This window comes from Pyxicephalus adspersus, chromosome 4 (genome assembly GCF_032062135.1).
Source record: "Pyxicephalus adspersus chromosome 4, UCB_Pads_2.0, whole genome shotgun sequence".
Taxonomy (NCBI): domain Eukaryota; kingdom Metazoa; phylum Chordata; class Amphibia; order Anura; family Pyxicephalidae; genus Pyxicephalus; species Pyxicephalus adspersus.
The window spans coordinates 101,907,824-101,926,509 of record NC_092861.1 but is presented as its reverse complement, the minus strand read 5'-3'; the positions used below and the strand labels follow the sequence as shown (position 1 = coordinate 101,926,509).

General features: G+C 36.9%; 1 protein-coding gene across 2 annotated transcripts in view; it reads right to left on the bottom strand.

The window, feature by feature from the left end:
• HEATR1 (HEAT repeat containing 1) overlaps nucleotides 1–18,686 on the bottom strand; it is a 147,183-nt gene that overhangs the window by 72,567 nt on the left and 55,930 nt on the right. For both annotated transcript variants that reach the window (XM_072409179.1, XM_072409180.1), the window contains exons 18-30: nucleotides 16,182–16,365; nucleotides 14,428–14,576; nucleotides 11,867–12,059; nucleotides 9,495–9,667; nucleotides 9,194–9,358; nucleotides 8,016–8,258; nucleotides 7,709–7,840; nucleotides 5,609–5,733; nucleotides 3,326–3,463; nucleotides 3,120–3,238; nucleotides 2,862–2,983; nucleotides 1,979–2,107; nucleotides 1,636–1,860 (exon numbers count right to left, since the gene is read on the bottom strand). In XM_072409179.1, the coding sequence (XP_072265280.1) occupies nucleotides 1,636–1,860; nucleotides 1,979–2,107; nucleotides 2,862–2,983; nucleotides 3,120–3,238; nucleotides 3,326–3,463; nucleotides 5,609–5,733; nucleotides 7,709–7,840; nucleotides 8,016–8,258; nucleotides 9,194–9,358; nucleotides 9,495–9,667; nucleotides 11,867–12,059; nucleotides 14,428–14,576; nucleotides 16,182–16,365 (2,097 nt within the window). The remainder of the gene's footprint in view (nucleotides 1–1,635; nucleotides 1,861–1,978; nucleotides 2,108–2,861; nucleotides 2,984–3,119; nucleotides 3,239–3,325; nucleotides 3,464–5,608; nucleotides 5,734–7,708; nucleotides 7,841–8,015; nucleotides 8,259–9,193; nucleotides 9,359–9,494; nucleotides 9,668–11,866; nucleotides 12,060–14,427; nucleotides 14,577–16,181; nucleotides 16,366–18,686) is intronic.

Sequence of the window (18,686 nt, the reverse complement as noted above, 5' to 3'; positions counted from 1 at the left end):
GGGGGGGGGGGAGAGGAGTTATTTGGCGAAACCAACTAGAGTTTTCACGATGCCAAATTTAATCCACGGGTCCCATGTCTTACAAAACTTATTTAGGTTGTTCTTAAGGGTACATGTCAATATATCATTATTCATTATCCAACTAATTTTATGTTTAGTAAAATCAAGAGGAATATTAAAAGCTTTCCAATAACATGCAATTGTGATGTGGGCTGCTAGCAGAATGTATTTAACCAGTCTGATAGACCGTCTTGGAACTTCCTCTAGCTGCGAAAATAAGGCTTTTCCACTCGTTTTGGGTGATTAATTTGTGTAACTAAATATGAGATTATAAATTCAAATCCAGAATCTCTGGACTCGAGGGTAGTGCCACCAAGCATGGTACAGGGTTCCCATCTAACTGCAGCTTCTATAGCCATAACGGGGAAATATTTGCATTTAGTTTATGAATTCTGACCGGAACCAAATACCACTGCATCAACTCGTTATGGTTAGCCTCAATAGGTGATGTATTGAGGGATACTTTTGACATAGAAATCGACAACTCTTGCCAGACCTGAGCACTCTAATTACCACTAGATCAGCTTCCCATTGTTTCATGTAGAAAAGTTTTTTGTCTTGGGGAAATAATGTGCCATAGACCGCCGTTATCCCCGTTATAGCATTATGTCAGTGATCATGCTTCAAGATTTTTCAAACGCAGTGCTAAGCTCTGGATAAGGAAGGGATTCTTCACTGTAGGGTCTGTGAAAATGTGGAATCAGCTCCCTCAGGAAGTAGTTTCAGCAACTACTATAGATTTCTTTAAGAGAAAGCTGGATGTTTTTCTAGAAGCACAGAATATAACTGGGTATTAAGGCATTAAAGTAAAAACAACAGTGACTGTTGATCCAGGGAACATTCAAATGCCTCATGGAATCAGGAAGGAATTGTTTTCCCGTTGAAGCAAATTGTACCAGGGTTTTTTTGCCTTCCTCTGGACCAACTATGTCTTATAGGGTTTTATATCTGGGGTATGTTTATTTCCCTAGTGGTTGAACTTGAAGTGTCTTTTTTCAACCTAACCTACTATGTAACTATGAAATGCCAATAAAATGAATGTGGAAGAATACAATCATGTGTTGTTCTTAAAACATTTACTTTTAAGGAAAATAATCATATGGGTTCAGCCTGTATATCATTGAGGTTGTAACATTAGGTAATTTTCTCCTAAATTATTAATTGAATTTAAGCAGTGATTTCTTTGATGCATCATGCATGAGTTGCAGATTGTCATTGGCTGTCTTTGTAAATTGTCACATGTACCTTTGTTTTGTCAAAAAACTATATTCTGTTAATCTTTTGTCAGTTGTTTTTGTTAAGTATAACTAAGTGTCCATTGTGGTTGGTAAGCAAGAATGTACAGAAAATGTGCACATTATGGCATATTTACTCTCTGCACAGGCTCTGTGAGGTACGATAATGACAGTACTGCTTTACGAGTATTTAATTGCTTGCAAAGTAGATATATATTTAGAGGAAAGCTACCCCGGCAGGACAAATTTAAAAAAAAGGTTGTTAGTTATAATTCTGGTTAACATTCAATACATATATAAATTGATTGGAGCATTCAATATTAAAATGTGCATTGCTTACCTTCTCTTTATTGTTTTCCACAGATTTGGACACATGCTGCTCAAAGAAAAAAACAAGCAGTACCCAAAGAAAGCGCCCAGCCCCTACAATGTCTAGGAGCTGTGAAAGAATAGGCAAACGCCTGTGTTCTGCAACATAAGGAAGGGCATCCACAAACACATGTATAATTTTTCCAACCACTTTTTCCACATCATCTCTGGTCTCCTCACATGATTGCTCCTCTGCCTTTTAAATAAAAAACAATCCAATTTAAAGATTACTATTACAATTTCAAAACAGTAGGAAATCAAACTCATTTTACCACTGCAATTATTTTTACCTTTATATTTTCTTGTGCTCATACCTGTATAAGTGAGGGAATCACAGTCTGTACAGTCTTACTGATAACTTGAAAACTGTAGCGGTCATCTAAGCGCATGACATTGGCACCCATGAATGTGAAGATAGGCATGATGTTGTGTAGTACTTTTTCCTATAAAAAAAACAACTAGTATCATATGCTGAGAAAGCATAAGGCAGCTTCTTAGGCAGCACTGAAGGAAACATTTGATAAAAGGTAAGAAAAATTCATATTGTTTTGGAGTACATTGTTCCCTAAAAAGGGTAGGTGGTTTAGGCAGAGGGCTCAGAAAGTATATGTAGAATTTCCTTTTTAAAAAAAGATATCATAGCATACTATAGTAAAGTACATACAAATACAGTATTCTCCCCAGATTTTCCATATTTTTTTTTTTTTTGGCAGGTAGAATGAAGGTGTATCTGGGTGGTCAGAAATTGGGTGGAGCAACACACAACTTTTGTGTTCCCAGTTGTCTGACCCATAGGTATATTCCAGCCTTCCCCATACTTTGTTCCAACTTTGTACTACTCGCCCCCATAGTATGCACCATTTCCATCATCTCCATGTTATACATCAACTATTCAGTGCCCTTTGACCCCATTTAGTGTCCCATGTTTTGAAAAGTGTGTAATAACATCTAGTGTTGTAATATAGTAATCAATGCAATTTATTTGTTTAAGCTTAGTTCACAAAAAATCAATATACTGACAATCACTAGACCCCATGTTGCTAACAAGACAACAACTAATACGTTTTTTTTTCTTTGAAGACATATTCATTAATTTGGAACATGCAAATATGACTGCTCTGAAACAGAAAGTTGCTTGGATTTACTTCATTCAAGTTCAATGTGAGTAATAGGATGATCCATTTAATCATTTCTTACTGGGAAAATTTCAGCAGCGGTTCCTAGAAGTAGTAAAGCTTGATGATGGGTTTGGGGCATCTCAGAAGTCCTCACACATTGGACAATAAGCTCCACATTAAACTTTTCTTCATCCAGAATATCTATAAAATAAGTTTTAGTAAGAACATATCTGCCAGTTGAGTACACACAAATACCCAGTGGCTACCTTAATAGTCATAATATATAATTGAGAATTTTAGTAAGAATTTTCAACAGTAAGAGAGTTAAGCATGCTACCTTTTGCATTCTTCTGATTATCAGATAATGCTTTTTGACAGATGTTGTGCAGGCAGCTGAGGATTAATTGTTTGGTATACTCAAAGTTCTCTTGCTTAAGATTTGAAGACTGTAGGCACCTAAAGTCAAAGAAATCAGGAAATGTTTTTTGTGCAAAAAAACACAAACAAAAAATAAATCTCAATTAGACCATTTTAGAAGCATACCTGGAGAGTAGGTCAAATAAGGTGTGAATTAATAACTGTGGTTCCTTCAGTTTCTTCTTGTGTTGTAACAGCTCTAGTATAATCGTGGTCCTGGGCCAGTTCACATTTTCTTCTTCCTGTGTGACAGCCATTGGCTTTCTAGGCCAGCATGTAGAAAAATCAATTATTCAATTCTTTTTTTTTTTTTTTTAAATATACCTACTCTGTTCCTCCTTGAGGTTTATTAAGCTGATAGCTTACCCTTTGACTGCTTTGACTGACACTCCTTACTTGACTGCTCGGTACGGTTATTGGAAATTATTACTAAAACTGTTGCGTGTGAGAAATTATTAAATATTAGCCTAAGTTTGCTTTCCTTTTTTTAAAATTGTGTATCACACTTAACATTTGGGGAATGAAGAAGTTTTTGTAATTGTTATGTATTAAGCCGATTTATGTATTATCAGACGGAAATATGAAAATCTCTATGACCAGCACTGGCAAATTGTGTTCACTGGCAAGCCTACTGTAAAGAGAAGATTGTCCACATATAACCTGGGGAAAGTTAAGAAATTTAAGGTGGTCATTTCTTTTAAAATAAAAAACTGAATTTTACACACTTTTAAAGCTCCAGCCATAAAAAAAACCCCAGCTGACATTTTGACAGATCGGGAATGACAGTCATTGTGGTAAAGGAACTGTGAAGAGTAGGGGATAAACACTTAAAGCCTAATTCAAATTTTTATTCTGGATCATCTTATGTCCAGGGTCCTTTAAAGTGGTTGATTGCGCCTATCCTCCAATTATAGGCTAATACGATACACTGTTTACATATTCTTAACAGTAAATAGGCATTAAAACAAAGCCATCCGTGCCATCTTTAGGGGTTGTGAAGGTTTAGGGTTTTTTTTTTCCCTCAAGATTAGCTAGTCAGCCCATTGCAACAAAGGTTTTACAATGCAGAAAGTAAAGAGAAATTGCCTTATGAAGAAAATTGGGGGTGAAAACCCTTAGAGTCACACCAGATTAAGTGTGCTTTAAATGTTTACGGATAGTCCTAAAATAAACTTCAGGGCCCCAAATAGGAAAGGAAGTCTACGCCATGTCATTTAGGTCAGTGACTGAGCAAAATGGTAAATTGGCCCTTGGACCAGTATCAATCTGCCTGTGGCACCTCAGACCAATAAAGTTAGGTTGAAAAATGGCATAAGTCCATAAAGTTCAACCACTAGGGAAATAAACATATCCCAGATAACCCTATAGACTTAGCTGATCAAGAGGAAGGAAAAAAAAACCCTGGTACAATTTTCTTCAACAGCGGGCAAAAAATTTCTTCCTGATCCCATGAGGCAAATAAATGTTCCCTAATAAACAGTCTGTTGTCTTTACTTTAAAACTTTTTTTATCCAGTTAAATTATGTGCTTTTAGAAAATCATCCAGCTTTTTCTTAAGGCAATCTATAGTGCTTGCTGAAATAACCTCCTGCAGGAGCCTATTCCACATTCCCCTATATAAGAAAGAATTCCCTCCTTATATAGAGATTACATTTCTTTTCCTCCAGATGGCTTGTATCCCATTGTCCTTTGTAATGACCTTAAAGTGAATAATTGGGAAGAGAGTTCTCTTTAACCATTTATATATTTATACAGGGTAATCATATCCCCGCCCTAAATGTCTCTTCTCAAGGGAGAAAAGATTCAGTGCAGCTAATCTCTCCTCAAGCTTTTGCATTTCTTATATTAGTTTAGTTATTAGTGCAGATTATAAAGTTAAAGGGATAATAGATGCCAAGCCACCAGACTATCTAATGCTTTCACCAGAGGATCCCAGCTTGTCCAGTTTACTGAACAGGTTACTCAGGACCTCAGAGTGTAAGCCTCATGATAACTATTCTTAGAGTAACAGTGCTCTAGTAAATATCAAAACACTTGACATTATAATTAATGATACATGGAACCTGTTTGGTTTGTTCAGTACCTATTGTCATACCTCATGACAGTAGGTGGCAACTTGCACAGAAGTCTGGCATAGGGTAATAATAGTAGTAGCTGTACAGTTAAAGATATTTACCTAAGTGTAAACAACTAGTTGTAGGTGGAGGGTAATAGTTAGGAAAAATCATCTGAAGTAAATTGTCATTTTTTTTTGCTGTAATCGAACATCCTGAATGACTTGACTAACACACATTTGGACCATTATTAAGATCAAACACAAGACAATCACTAAAGACAATCTATAACACACACACTGTAAACACAGAACTACCACTGAAGTGAAATGTAGCATAGTAAACTGCACATTACTTTTGAAGAACCCGGATTTTAGACCTCCTTGTTTGACGCACAGTTGACATGTCTTTTGTCCTTTGTCCTTTGTCTCTTCCATAGGGTTCAAGTTCTGAACTTATGTGTCCAGCATTTATGGAGATCTATATAGAAGGAGAATTTTCTCTTAAATAGTATTACAAGTACATACAATATGTTATTAACATATTTTACTAATTTATCTAGTCATGTAAAAATGAATATGTACAGTGGCTTCAGAAAATATACAGACCCCTTTCACTTTTGTCAATTGTGTTATATTGCAGTCTGATGCTACAATCATTTAATTTTTTTCCTGCTCATTAATATACACTAATTATCGCATAATGACAAAACGAAAATGTAATTTTAGACATGATTGTAAAACTGAAATTTCCAATTTACATAAGTATTTTAGACCTTTTGCAACATTGGAAATTTAGCTCAGATGCCTCCACTGCCCTGACAGTCCCAGGAGCACAGTAGCCTCCACGAATGTAAGAAGTTTGGCACAATCCGGCCTTTTCCAACAGCTGATCGTCTGGCCAAACTGAGTACTTAAGGAAGAGGAGTTTAGGTGAGAGGGCTGACCAAAAACCGGATGGTCTTTCTGACTGAGCTTCAGATGTCCTGTGTGGAGATGGAACCAAGATCCAGAAGGACAACCATAACTGCAGTCCTCCACTGATCTGGGCTTTACGGCACAGTGTCTAGATGGGATCCTCTCCTCAGTACAAATCACACAGAAGTCTGCTAGGAAGTGTAAAAAAGGCACCTGAAGGACGCCCAGACTGAGCAACAAGATTCACTAGTCTGGTGAAATGAAGATTGAATGGTTTGGTGTCATTATAAAACATTTTAACATAGGGTAACCAGGCACCTTCCCAACATTGATGAATGGCGGTGGTGCTGTGGGGGTGTTTTTCAGCAGCAGAGACCCATCAGGGTTGAAGGCAAACTGTATGGAGCAAAGTACAAAGATAATCTCAGTGAAAACATATTACACAGTGCTCAGGACTTCAGACTGGGCCAAAGGACCAATATGACAATGACCAAGGCAAACAGGGAAGACAACACAGGAGTGACTTGGGGACAACTCTGTGAATGTCCTAGAGTGGCCCAGCTACAGCCCTGACATGAACCTTATCCAACATCTCTGGAGAGACCTGAAAATGGCTGTAAACAGACAACCCCAATTCAACCTGGTTGAACCTGAGAGGATTTGCAAATAATTGCAGAAAATCCCCCAAATCCAGGTGTGCGAAGCTTGTTGCATCATACCTAAAAAGACTGAATGCTGTAATTGCAACCAAAGCTGCTTCAACTAAGTACTAAATCAAAAGTCTGAACACTTATGTAGGTGTGCCATTTTAAGTTTTTCTTTTTAATAAACATGTCTAAAATTCTGTTTTCACTTTGTCATTATGCTGCACAGAGTACAGATTAATGAAAAAAAAAATTAAACAACTGTAGCATTAAGCTGCAGCAAAATTGAAAGAAGTGAAAGGGTTCTGAATACTTTCTAAAGCCATTGTAATATATCTGGGAATAAATACTTTACACAGAAAAAAATATATATGGATTTTTAAAAATACAATTCAGAACACGTAACACTACAAAAAAAAAATATATATTTGGGGACAAAGCAACACAGAATGCATAAGAGTATATATGTGCGGGTCCTTGGTTATTCTAAAATATCCTGGAGTGCAAAAAAGCCAGTTTGTCGTAAATACTGTACGTTAGCTTGGTACATATGCACATTGGCTCAAAAAAGGTGCCAAAAGGTAGATTGTGACAGAAGAGAATTATTCTTACCCGGGTGCTTCTACCTAAATATTGGCATATTTTTCTGTATGTACACTGTGGAGGCAATACCTGGACTCAGCCAATCAAGTGGTCCAAGCCTCCAAACCCAGTAAACGACTTGGAGAATGTTAGAAGGAGGTCACTTTTCAAGGTTAGACTGTCATAATGTTCATATAATGCGCGAGTATACAAAGTGTATGACAAAGTTTCTAAGGGTCCCAAAAAATACTTTAACAAAAAAAAATTGTGCAGTGTTAATACACTGTACAACATAGATAAAAATGTACTTACGGATTTAAAAACACTGGTGACAACTTGGGAAACCCGAGAGTTTTTGTTATCTACTAGTAAGTCAAACATAACACCAAGCAGTTTCTGCTGAACACATCCATCATCTATAGCAGCAAAGAATTCTTTATTGATCTACAAAAAGATAATATTAATATAGAAGAGTGAAATTATAAATAGACTAACTGGACAAAATGCAAGTATAGAAAAAACAGACTCAACATAACAGGCATGGGAAGAATAACCAAGCCCTGATTATTAGAATATTGGGTTTTTATAAATGGCACTAAAGAGCACACATTACACATACTTGGCCCAGTGCAACAATTTGGAGGGAAGGTATCACACAGTTGATAGTCTGGGGAGTTTTCAGAACTTGTATAAGTATATCTAGGCATTGCTGGTTCTTGGATAAAAGGGAAGCTGAATCCTTGTTAAATTTTCCTAGGATTAGTTGAAGCAAAAGTGCCTCATCTATGTGATCCTGAATGGTGGTTTCCGTTACTTTCTCCAACAATCTCTCCAAAACTGGCAAAAGCTGAATGAGAACATCCTAAAACAAAGACAAAGTCAAACAATATTACTGCCTATGTCTGTGATTGTGTCTCAACAAAAAATAGATAGTCAATAGGTGCATATATATCCAAAACTGTTCACAGTGTCAGGTAAGATACATGAGTAATGAAATCCTTGTCAGAATAATATTGCACTAATTTGTTGAGATATCCAATCACTTCCTGTGGTGTTTTTAGGACAAGAAGTGAATGTAGAGCAAACATACAGTAAACGTAAAGCACAAAATAAACTGATAGTGTTTTAAAGTTCACTAAACATACACATATGTGATGTGGAGAAGCACTTATTTTTTAAAATGAGAGCTGCAGCAGAAACAGTACTAAGTTTTTAGTCAGTTAACTACAGTGAATAGCAGTTTTCCTATCTAGATAATCATTCACTAGCAAGACAGTGTAAAGCTACGTACACACGTCAGATTTTTATCGCCCGATAATCGGCATCGGCCAATTATCGGGCGAAAATCTGCCGTGTGTACAGTCGGTGTCGTCCATCGTCCGGATGACCGACCTGCCGGATCCACGGACGATGGACGACAGCCGATCCTAATGAAAGGGAAGGGGAGAGCGCGCAGCAGGGTGCCGCTCCGTCGCTCTCCCCCTCCCCTCTCCATAGAGCATGAACGGTGCTGTATGTACAGCACCGTTCATGCATCGTGCACTCCCTTGTCGTTGGAAAGGATCGTGAAAGATCCTTTCCAACGACAAAAATTGGAAGTGTGTACGCAGCTTAAGACACTTAACATCTAGGTGGACATTGACAACATTAATGAACCCTAATAAATAAGGAATTTGGTTTAACTTTACAAAGGTTAGAACTTTTCCCATGGTTTGCTGCAAGTATTCTTGCAAACAGTTTATCTCAATAAATTTAACAAAACCAAGGTAATAGTTCCCTCCTATTGTTAATACACACCTCAGAATTTACATCACGTAACGCCACAAGCAAGACTTTACCAACATAAGAGGGACAGCCCGGTGTTTGCAGGATATGTAAAAGTTGGTGCAATGTGTCTGAGAGCTTGTGTTCAGCTTTAGAAGAGCCTGAAGTATACGCATTAGTAAACAAATTGCCTAGAATCTGTATAGTCAAGGTAAAAAAAAAAGAGAAAAAAATAGGATTAAAAACCTGAAAACACTGATACCAATAATGAGTTCTAAATAATGTGTATTTGTAAAAAGAAAAGCGAAAAAAAAAAAAAAAAAAAACTATTTACCTGCGACACATAAGCAGAGTCTGCAACAATCTCTTCTGTTTTTTCAAGCACACCCTGTATGACTGGGGACAGTGGGGAATCCTTTATAATACTAAGCACATTCAGACAAGCCATGGCAGCTTTGCGTACCTCTTTTACTGGACTAGTTAAATTGATCAGTAAGGATACCACCACTGAAAGGACAAATACAAATAACTGACAAAAAAGAAATGGTTTGGAAACACAGTGCAATACACAATAAAGCAAAACTTTTTTTTTCTTAAAAATATAAAAAAGGGTGGGGGGAAGCCAGCGAAAGCACTGTACATTTGCCAATTAAGGTGGAGGGACCTGATATCCCTTTGTTTCTTCTCCCCACTGTTAGTGAAAGCAGACTGAATCAACAGAACTGTCTGTGGTGAAGGCAGCCACTCTGAGGATAGTGCCGAGCAAGAGGGGGATTTAGTCTTCCCAATCTCAAACAAGTTTATCGCTAACCATTTGTTAGGTGGCATCAACAAATATGGTAGCAACAAAAGCGTAAACTTAAACTAGGTGAATATTACAAATATTTAGGAAGCCCCCTCAGTGTAGTTCAGATGTAGCATGCAGATTTGCCATAGGAGCAACCTGGGGTGCTTGATGGTAATAATTTAATATGGGACTACCAACCTTGCTAAGTGGTTCTGTTGAAGCATAATGTTCCATGAGACTCCTAGCTTAGACTAACACCATATACACTTAATTTTTAACAGTCAGGAGGCTGTTGACTCCCGATCTATGAAGTGAATCCACGGAGAGTAAAGCCTAATATGTAACTCTTTGTACTTAATGAGGTGCTTGTCAAGAGATTATTCATGGGACAGTGTGCCCACAGCCACATACTTTATCCTGCTGGATTGTGCACCAAAATAGGCTGAAGGGTGTTCATGCTGAGCTGATACGCCAGAGTTTTGTTGTCTTTTGGATGTGCTGGTGTACCCACAGTAATTAGGTTTTAACCTCTTTAATGAAAGCTAAAGTAGGAGGCAAGTCACATGAAGCCATCCAGGCCATCATTTAAGTAGTTGCCTAAAGACTACAAAAATAGGTTTAAATAAACCAGCTGAAGTTTTATTCATATGATTTCAACTATGTTAGGTTTATTAGAAAAACAAAACAAAAATGAAGAACAGTCAGTAAAGAGGAAAAGGCTTGAGTGAATGCCTTTGTAGCTGCAGATGATCCACTAATCATTAAAAAAGTCACCAGCAGTAAGCTTATATTAAGACCTTAGTTAAGTGGCATAGAAGGCTATGTTTTTATGTGTGGCTGTATTTGAAATAGCCACAGCCATTGACTGCCGTTATAGCTCTCATTATTTCTTAAGTCTTAAACTGTATGGGGTGCACTACTTTACCTTTGTGAATATCAAAAGACCACAGGCTATAAGGGGTTGCCCTTAAAAGGAAACATAAAAAGCACTAGCATTGAACACAGAACAGAAATTGGATGTTTCAAGTCTGTTCCAAACACACTGCAAAATATTTTCCAATGGGTAATAAGTTTAAGAGGCTAAAAAGTTAAACCCAATGTGGCTCACAGCTATAATCAAAAAAAGCCATAAAGCATAAGAAAAAAGCATTTCAAAAATTAAAAAAATGAAGGATCACCTTCATCATATGAAAATTAAAAGGAATATAACCAAAGATAGAAAAAGGAAAAAAAATGTGCAAAACTTCTGTAACCTCTGACTATTACATGCCTTGCAATTGGAGTTATCTGTGTTGGTCAACCACTTCTGGGAAGGGTAACAATGGTTTTAAATTTCCTCCATGTTTACACTTATAACCCTTTAGAGGTCTTTTGGTTTTGTAACCTTTTTCAGTTTCCAGCAATGCGCAGGAGCCTTTTCATGGGTAAAAAAAATCTGGCGATCTCATACATGCGCAGTGGGGATTGGTTTTTTTTCCAACCTATGTCACCCGATCTCACGTCGGGTTGGGTGACATAGGAGGAAGGACCTAGAAGAAGAGACGAAGATGGCAGTGCCCCGGCTCGCAGACAGATGCCGGGACGACTCGGGACCCGATGGAGAAGAACTCTGGATGGATCAGACTGCCCTGCGGGACTGAAGGTAAGTGGATTTTTTTTTTTTATGCACTTTTGGGTTAGGTTCCTCTTTAAGACAATGATTTATAATACTGGTTGTAGTAGAATAGGAGACCTGGACTCTCTAGAGATTGGGTTCCCCTTTTATACCCTCTAAATGGTACCAGGCCATGTATGTATTTGTAATGTACGTGTACATACTTTGCTAGTAAACTGGATAAATAACATTAACAATTTTAGGGAGGTGCAACAACTTTAAAGGAAGTACAGCTTTAAATATATAACCCAAAGACCCAACTTACCTGGACAAAAGATCAATGTTAACTGTTTTTTGTTTGCTGTGGTCTCAGAAGCAAGTAAGCTCTGACCAATGTAAAGTGCTTGAGTTTGTAGCACTGCATTCACCATGCAGCCAAGAGAACATGTGAGGCTGTAGCAGTATGTCCACATTAGTGAAAGGAAGCCAAATCGTTCAGCTGGATCCTTCAAGTGTTCCTGCCATCACAAAGAAAACATTAAATACATACCTTAAACTAGGGAGCAACTCATAGTGCTAGAACATTGTAGAGACATTTTAAAGTGATATAAACCTTTACTGCAGTGCTCCCAAAACTCTACCTCCTTAACACACTTTAACCATCACTTTAGGGAGGGAAGTATTCCTCCCTGTGATGCAAACAATGGAATACAATTCCACCAACGCTAAGGAAGAAGTGTTATTGCTCTCATTGACTCCAATAATCAGGCATAATTCCTCTCGCTGACATTAATGGTGAGCACTATTCCCCCTACTATTTAAACTATTTCTTTTTCACAAAGACAAAATTCCTTTCACTGATTATCAATGAGGCACTATTTTTTTTCCTCGAGTTTCACACTACCACTGACTACTAAGCTTGGTACATGATTTACCCCCAGGAGTGACAGATCTGCTACTCCCACGGGTCAGTGTTGCACACCCAAGTCTAACCACGGGTCAGTGTTGCACAGACAAGTCTAAAGGACATGAAAACATTTACCAGGTATATAATACACAAAATATCAGAATAAAAAAAATAAATAAAAATAAAAAAAAGATTAACATATAAAATTTGATATGTAATACAATACAGAGATAAGGCAAAATGTTGATAAAATGTAGTTTGCCTCGACTGTAAAGAAAATACCCACTTCTCTTAATTTTTTTTTTAGGTGGGTTAAAGTTCATGGCAGTATAAAAAAAAAGATGGGATAAGCATATGATTTCTTCAGAGGAGATGCCAGGATTAAGCCCCCTCTCTCCAACATTACCATGGGACCAGGACTTGTTTAGATGTGACTTTGAAAACCTAAGACTTCTGGAACAATGTCCTTTGGGCAGGCAAGACAAAATTTCCAAGGTCAAGAAATGTTTGCCCATAATGCACAGCATCACTTTGGGGTTGGAGGTGACCACTTGGGCTTTTTTGTAGCTATACAGCCCTTGGCACCTTGCAATCATTGAGTGGACCATTAACTCCTGCGTAAACCAAAGTACTCTAGAGGCAAATGTGAGGTCAACCGCTAAAGCTTGGCTAAAATATATGAAGTGTTGCAATAGCCTGTCAAAGTCCACATCTCAACCTGAGGATTGATTGGAATAAGGTACTGAGAGGATGATTTTAAAGCTTGTGCATTGTAGATAGCACAGTTCTCTTGAACACAGCTGTTTCTGCACAAAAAAAGGCTACAAAAAAAAAAAAAAATCATACCCAAAAAAATCCAAGGCTGTAATTGCTACAAAAGGCAGTACTAAGTAGAGGACCTGAATATTTATGTAAATGTGATATTTCATTTTTTTTCGTTTTAATAAAAAAAAGTATTGTCTAACATGTTAGAAAAAACAAACTTTTAAACAATTGTCACATCATGCTGCAAACAAAATTGGAAAAAAAATGAAGGGGGCCTCATTACTTTCTGAAGCCATTGTATCAACAGCAAAAATGAGCATAGTCCTTCATGCCACAAAACATGCTTTAATTACTATGCCACAAAGTCTCAAAGACACATGCAGATATCATAAGTAAGAATGGTACAACCTCATAGGGTGTGTAATTAAAACCTTTAAATGCAGAAAAAACTCTTGCATAAATAAATGCAAATGATCATGTGCAACTAAAAGTATAGATGGATTATTAATATTACACAGTATTTATATAGTGCCATCATATTAAAAAGCGCTGTACAAAGTCCATAGTCACGTCACTTGCTGTCCCTCAAAGGGGCTCACAATGTAATGTCCCTACCATAGTCATATATATGTCTTTAATAGAGTCTAAGGTCAATTTTGGGGGGAAGCCAATTAACCCTAACTGCATGTTTTTGGAATGTGGGAGGAAACCAGAGTACCCAGGAGAAACCCACGCCAACATGGGGAGAACCTGCAAACTCTATGTAGGTAGTGTCTTGGCCGAGATTCAAACCTGGGAACCAGCACTGCAAAGGCCAGAGCATTTACCTCTGAGCCACCATGCTGGTGTATTTGCTCTGTATTTACAATGTGCTTGTGTTTGCTACAACTGTAAGCATTGTTGTAACTGTTTTTAGCTAGGTTAATGCAAAGAAACAATTTGGATGGGGAAACAAGAAACAGTGGGAGGAATTGCTAATTGCAAAACAGTTGTCTTCTGTCCAAAACGGTGCACCTTGGGAGTCCTTGAAAAAAATGCCCCTTTTACTTTTTTTTTTTTTATGCCTGGGTAAAGAGGTTTTTGCATGCCTCCCTACACTGCACACTCCAGGTTATGTTTTCCACAAGACCACAATTACCTCAATCGTCTGGCACCCATCCCCAAAGTACAACCACAAACATGCACATTTTTACTCGAGACAACTAAATCTTCACCTTAAAGAAAAGCCCCAGGAGTGTTCTAAAGTTGGCAACATGTATTCCATCACTGGCACCCCAAACAATTACATCAAAAAGACCAAAAAGAACTTGCAGGTATTTACGGCTCTCAATGTCAACTGTCTCAGGATTCCACCATAGGATACCTAATAAAAAATAAATAAATATATATTATACATACACACAAGAGAAAAAACCTTAGATAACATATCACAATGAAAGTAATTTAAAAACTAAAGATAGAAAATAAAATAATAAAATAAAATAAATACCAATATACTATTGTAACATTTATTTAACATTCAGATGTTTTCAAGAAACAGTGCTTTGAACATCAACATACATAGCATCACCCCTGAGGAAGCCTAGATTGGGCGAAACGCTTCGGGTTAACAAAGCTTCAACATAAGAAATACTCACATGCTATATGTTCTATGCACTTTAAGTAGTTGATCTGTGTCTAGCATAGGAGGTACATAACCTCTAAAAAGGAGAAAATACCCTTCCAATTCTATTGTAGATGTTTTATGAAAAGATTTGGGTAATTAACCTCAAAGGATGAGGAAGTACCTTACAAATCTGTATTGTTGTCATTTTGTTTGCCATTTTATACCCATGAGAATGTATTAATGATTTTTGTTGAGTATACAAAAAAACTGTTGCCAAAAAACCCTGTCTTTGGACCACAGTCATTCTGACATTACAATTTTCCAGGGTTGGCAAAAAAATGTACTTTTCCTGTCAGGAACTAGCATTTGAATTCTAAACCTATTGTTCCACATTGGTTCCCATTAAAAGATTTCCTAAATTCTAAATAATATGTATTTTATACTTCACATATGGTTAATACTACAATATATCTAATGGTGACAATTACTGACTATATATCCCTTTTTATTGTGTGATTGAATAATATTTTCTCTGTTGCAACCATAGATGCTCCATTTGATCTATCAATGTATCTATTCCCAAATATGACATAAGAATTATATTCCTAGGGCGGGCTTCACAGATTATCAACATCCTACCAATTATAACACGTGTCTCCACAACACTATTACAAAATCTCTCTCATATCCATTTTTTATGCATCCAAATTCTGCTATTTCATTCTTCCAAACCATTCATCTCTCTCATAATATATTTCTTCTTTATCTCTGTTAAGCCCTCTGCAATCCTACACACGCAAGCGTTGAGTAAGTACTATTTATAATTATACCAATGCCATTACTGCTTTAGAAAATTGATTATCGACTTGCCAATATTCCTAGAATTTTAAAAAAAATCTTATTTCCTGCTTTATTTTTTAGGTTAATTCACTAATGCTACATTGAAATAACCCTTGCCCTTCTTTTTGACCTTTCAACATGGCTAAGACACAGTTTACTATAACACCAAAAAAATACTGTCTAATATCCCATGGACCTCTCAAATATAACTCTGCCCTACACTATACAATACACTACTACTAACCACAACCGACACCTGATTTACTCACAATATTCAATATATCGCTTTAGTTAATTTATAGGTTATGCTTGACGAAAGCCAATATATGAAGAATGAATTCACTCTAAATGTTAAGTAACTGTGTTTAAATGATGCTAAATAACTATGTGATTGTAAAATAACCTATATTTAGTACTACTAGACTACTTATAAATATTTTTCTTAACATGTAGCTCAGTCACGGTCTCTACCCTGAAAAAGCCTAAGGGCGAAACGCATCCACTTATTGTTTACGTTCTTACCTCTTGGAAAAGATTTTGGACGTCTTAAACTTTTGATGAAAATCTTTAGCATTAACATCAGCAAAACAGCTTCCAACATTTCTGCACTGTTCTCAGCATTTAGTTCGTCAATATATTTGGTCAATAAAAGTTCGTGCAGCTGCTCTCCATTGCTGTAATTAAGTAACCAGTTGTCCTCAGCAATCTGGGTAAACATATTAAATAATTTTATTTGCACATGAAATACAACAAATTCAAAATTGAATAATAAGAAAAATAAAGACTAGAAAAGTAAGAAATCTTGAGGAGGACCTAGCGATAGAAAGAAATTTTATTCATTACCTCACTTTACCTCAGCTTCCCTCACTGTAAAAAATCAATAATTGGGTAACCATGTTTTCACAAGCCTGGTCAGCTTTAAATAACTCTAAACTTAATTTTACCTTTAAACCATTTAAAAAGCCAACATAATGCAAAAACACATGTGAAAATTCTGATTTAGAAGACTAAGGCTGCATACACATGCTAGATCTTTCATGATCGTTTCCAAGGACAAACGATGAAAGATGAACGAATGCTGTACATAGCCTAAATGGCTAATCAGGCAGAAAAGGCCAGTCAGTACGTCTGTCTTTAGGTTACCTCCCATAGAGGTTTACTTCCTTTTTTTACTTTTAAGTCATTTACAAGAAATGGCGACAGGGGTGTGAAAAAAATGGCAATTACTTTTAAACATTCATATTTTATTTTTTGCAAAACTCCATATCCACAAAAAAATTAAAAATAAAATCTCAATATAAAGTTGAAGTCACTTTGGCTAGGGTAAAATCTTTCCAGCTCAATTCATTCAGCTATGTTCAATTGTTGTCAATCCAACAGATTTGTTCATTTTTTTTCATTGACAACATCACAATTGCAGTGGGACGCAATTTTATAAACGTTTTGGTAACTGGTTCTTTAAAAAATTGGAAAATTTCAAATTATTACTTTAAGACTTTACGCCAGTGTTTCTTAACCAAGGTTCTGTGAAACCCCAGGGTTCTTACAAAGGTTGATGGGGTTCTTGAGCAATAAGCAATTTGTGACTTTCAAGTCAGTTTAACTGACCCCCAATGATCTTTTTGGCAATCCGCAAGGATGACACTCTTCCCACAGACAACCATGCTAATGCAATGAAAGCTGTTGCTATAGTAAATATAGCAGGGGTTTTGGCGAAGACTATAAAGTTATTTCAAGGGTTTCTCCATGTTAAAACCATTGAGAAAGGCGGTTTTAGGTATAAACAAGTGTCAAGTAAACAAGTATAAAGAACACAAATCTGGTTCATCCTTGGGAGCAATTTTCAAAAAACTGAAGGTCCCATGTTTATCTGTAGGAAGAATAAATCACAACTTAATTATGTTTCATGGAGAAACTCCTGGAGTAAAAGCCACGTGGTATTTCTGAGCTCAAATAAGGACATTCAAAGTTTTGAAATGGGTACAGGAATGGTTTAAGAATGGAATTGGAATCCTGCAACAAAAACAAGGCAAATAACACTTAAAATAAAATAAAACTCAAAGGGGCTCCGTAGAGGTCCTCCTAACTTGTGGTGAGAAAGAAAAAATTGAGAACAAAACTCAAATTTGGACCCCAAGTATACCAAGTTCTGAGCCCAGGTATCATATGAAAAGTTGTCCAAATGTCCGTAAAATTTAGAAAAAATATCTTCCCCACCCTGGTAAGTGGGGGATACACATTCATGCAGAGTAAAGCTTGCTTGAGGATTTGGCAGTCTGCGTGCTAGACCATGTTGGTGGTATGGAAGATAACTTATAGGGAGCCTTAAGGAGGTGATTAAGGAAGAAGAGAAAAAAAGTTTCTCCAAAGAGACATTCCTTAAAGGCCATATGGATTAAATGCTTTTACACAAGGATTTTCCAGTGCAGCGCTTTAACACAAAGTGCCCCTACATAGTGACATAAGACCTATGCAAAAAATAAGCAAGGAAGCCTATAACTGGCTATCACAAGTAGGGTAAATACACCCATTGGCTTTATGGGTTTTGTATTTAAGGGGTCAGCTAGGGAAGTGGTAGGATGTCTTTTAAGGGATTTCTACTTGTCACCTATGGTTTGACTAAGTAAATGATAGAGTCAAGGGCCAACCAGTGAGAACTTGGTTCTATAGAAGGCTTTGAAGCACCTAACAGTTAGATCTTTAAAAAGAGGCACATTTTCCTACAAAAACTTAAGCATTTTGCTGGGCAGGATGATATCAGCTTTAAAGTAGAGCTAGAAAGCATAGATCGTTAAGCAATAGCAGAATGGGTAGTGGCCACAATTCCCGTCAAAAAAGGAGAATAAAGCAGAACACAATTGTGCAAAGGTGAAAGTATAGTCTGCTAAACAGGAACTACCCTGTTTCCCCGATGATAAGACGCTGTCTTATTTTTTTTGGAAGGCCAAAATATGCTCTAGGGCTTATTTTCAGGGGGATGCCTTATTTACCCATGAAGAAGACTACAGTACACAGTTATTGTTCATG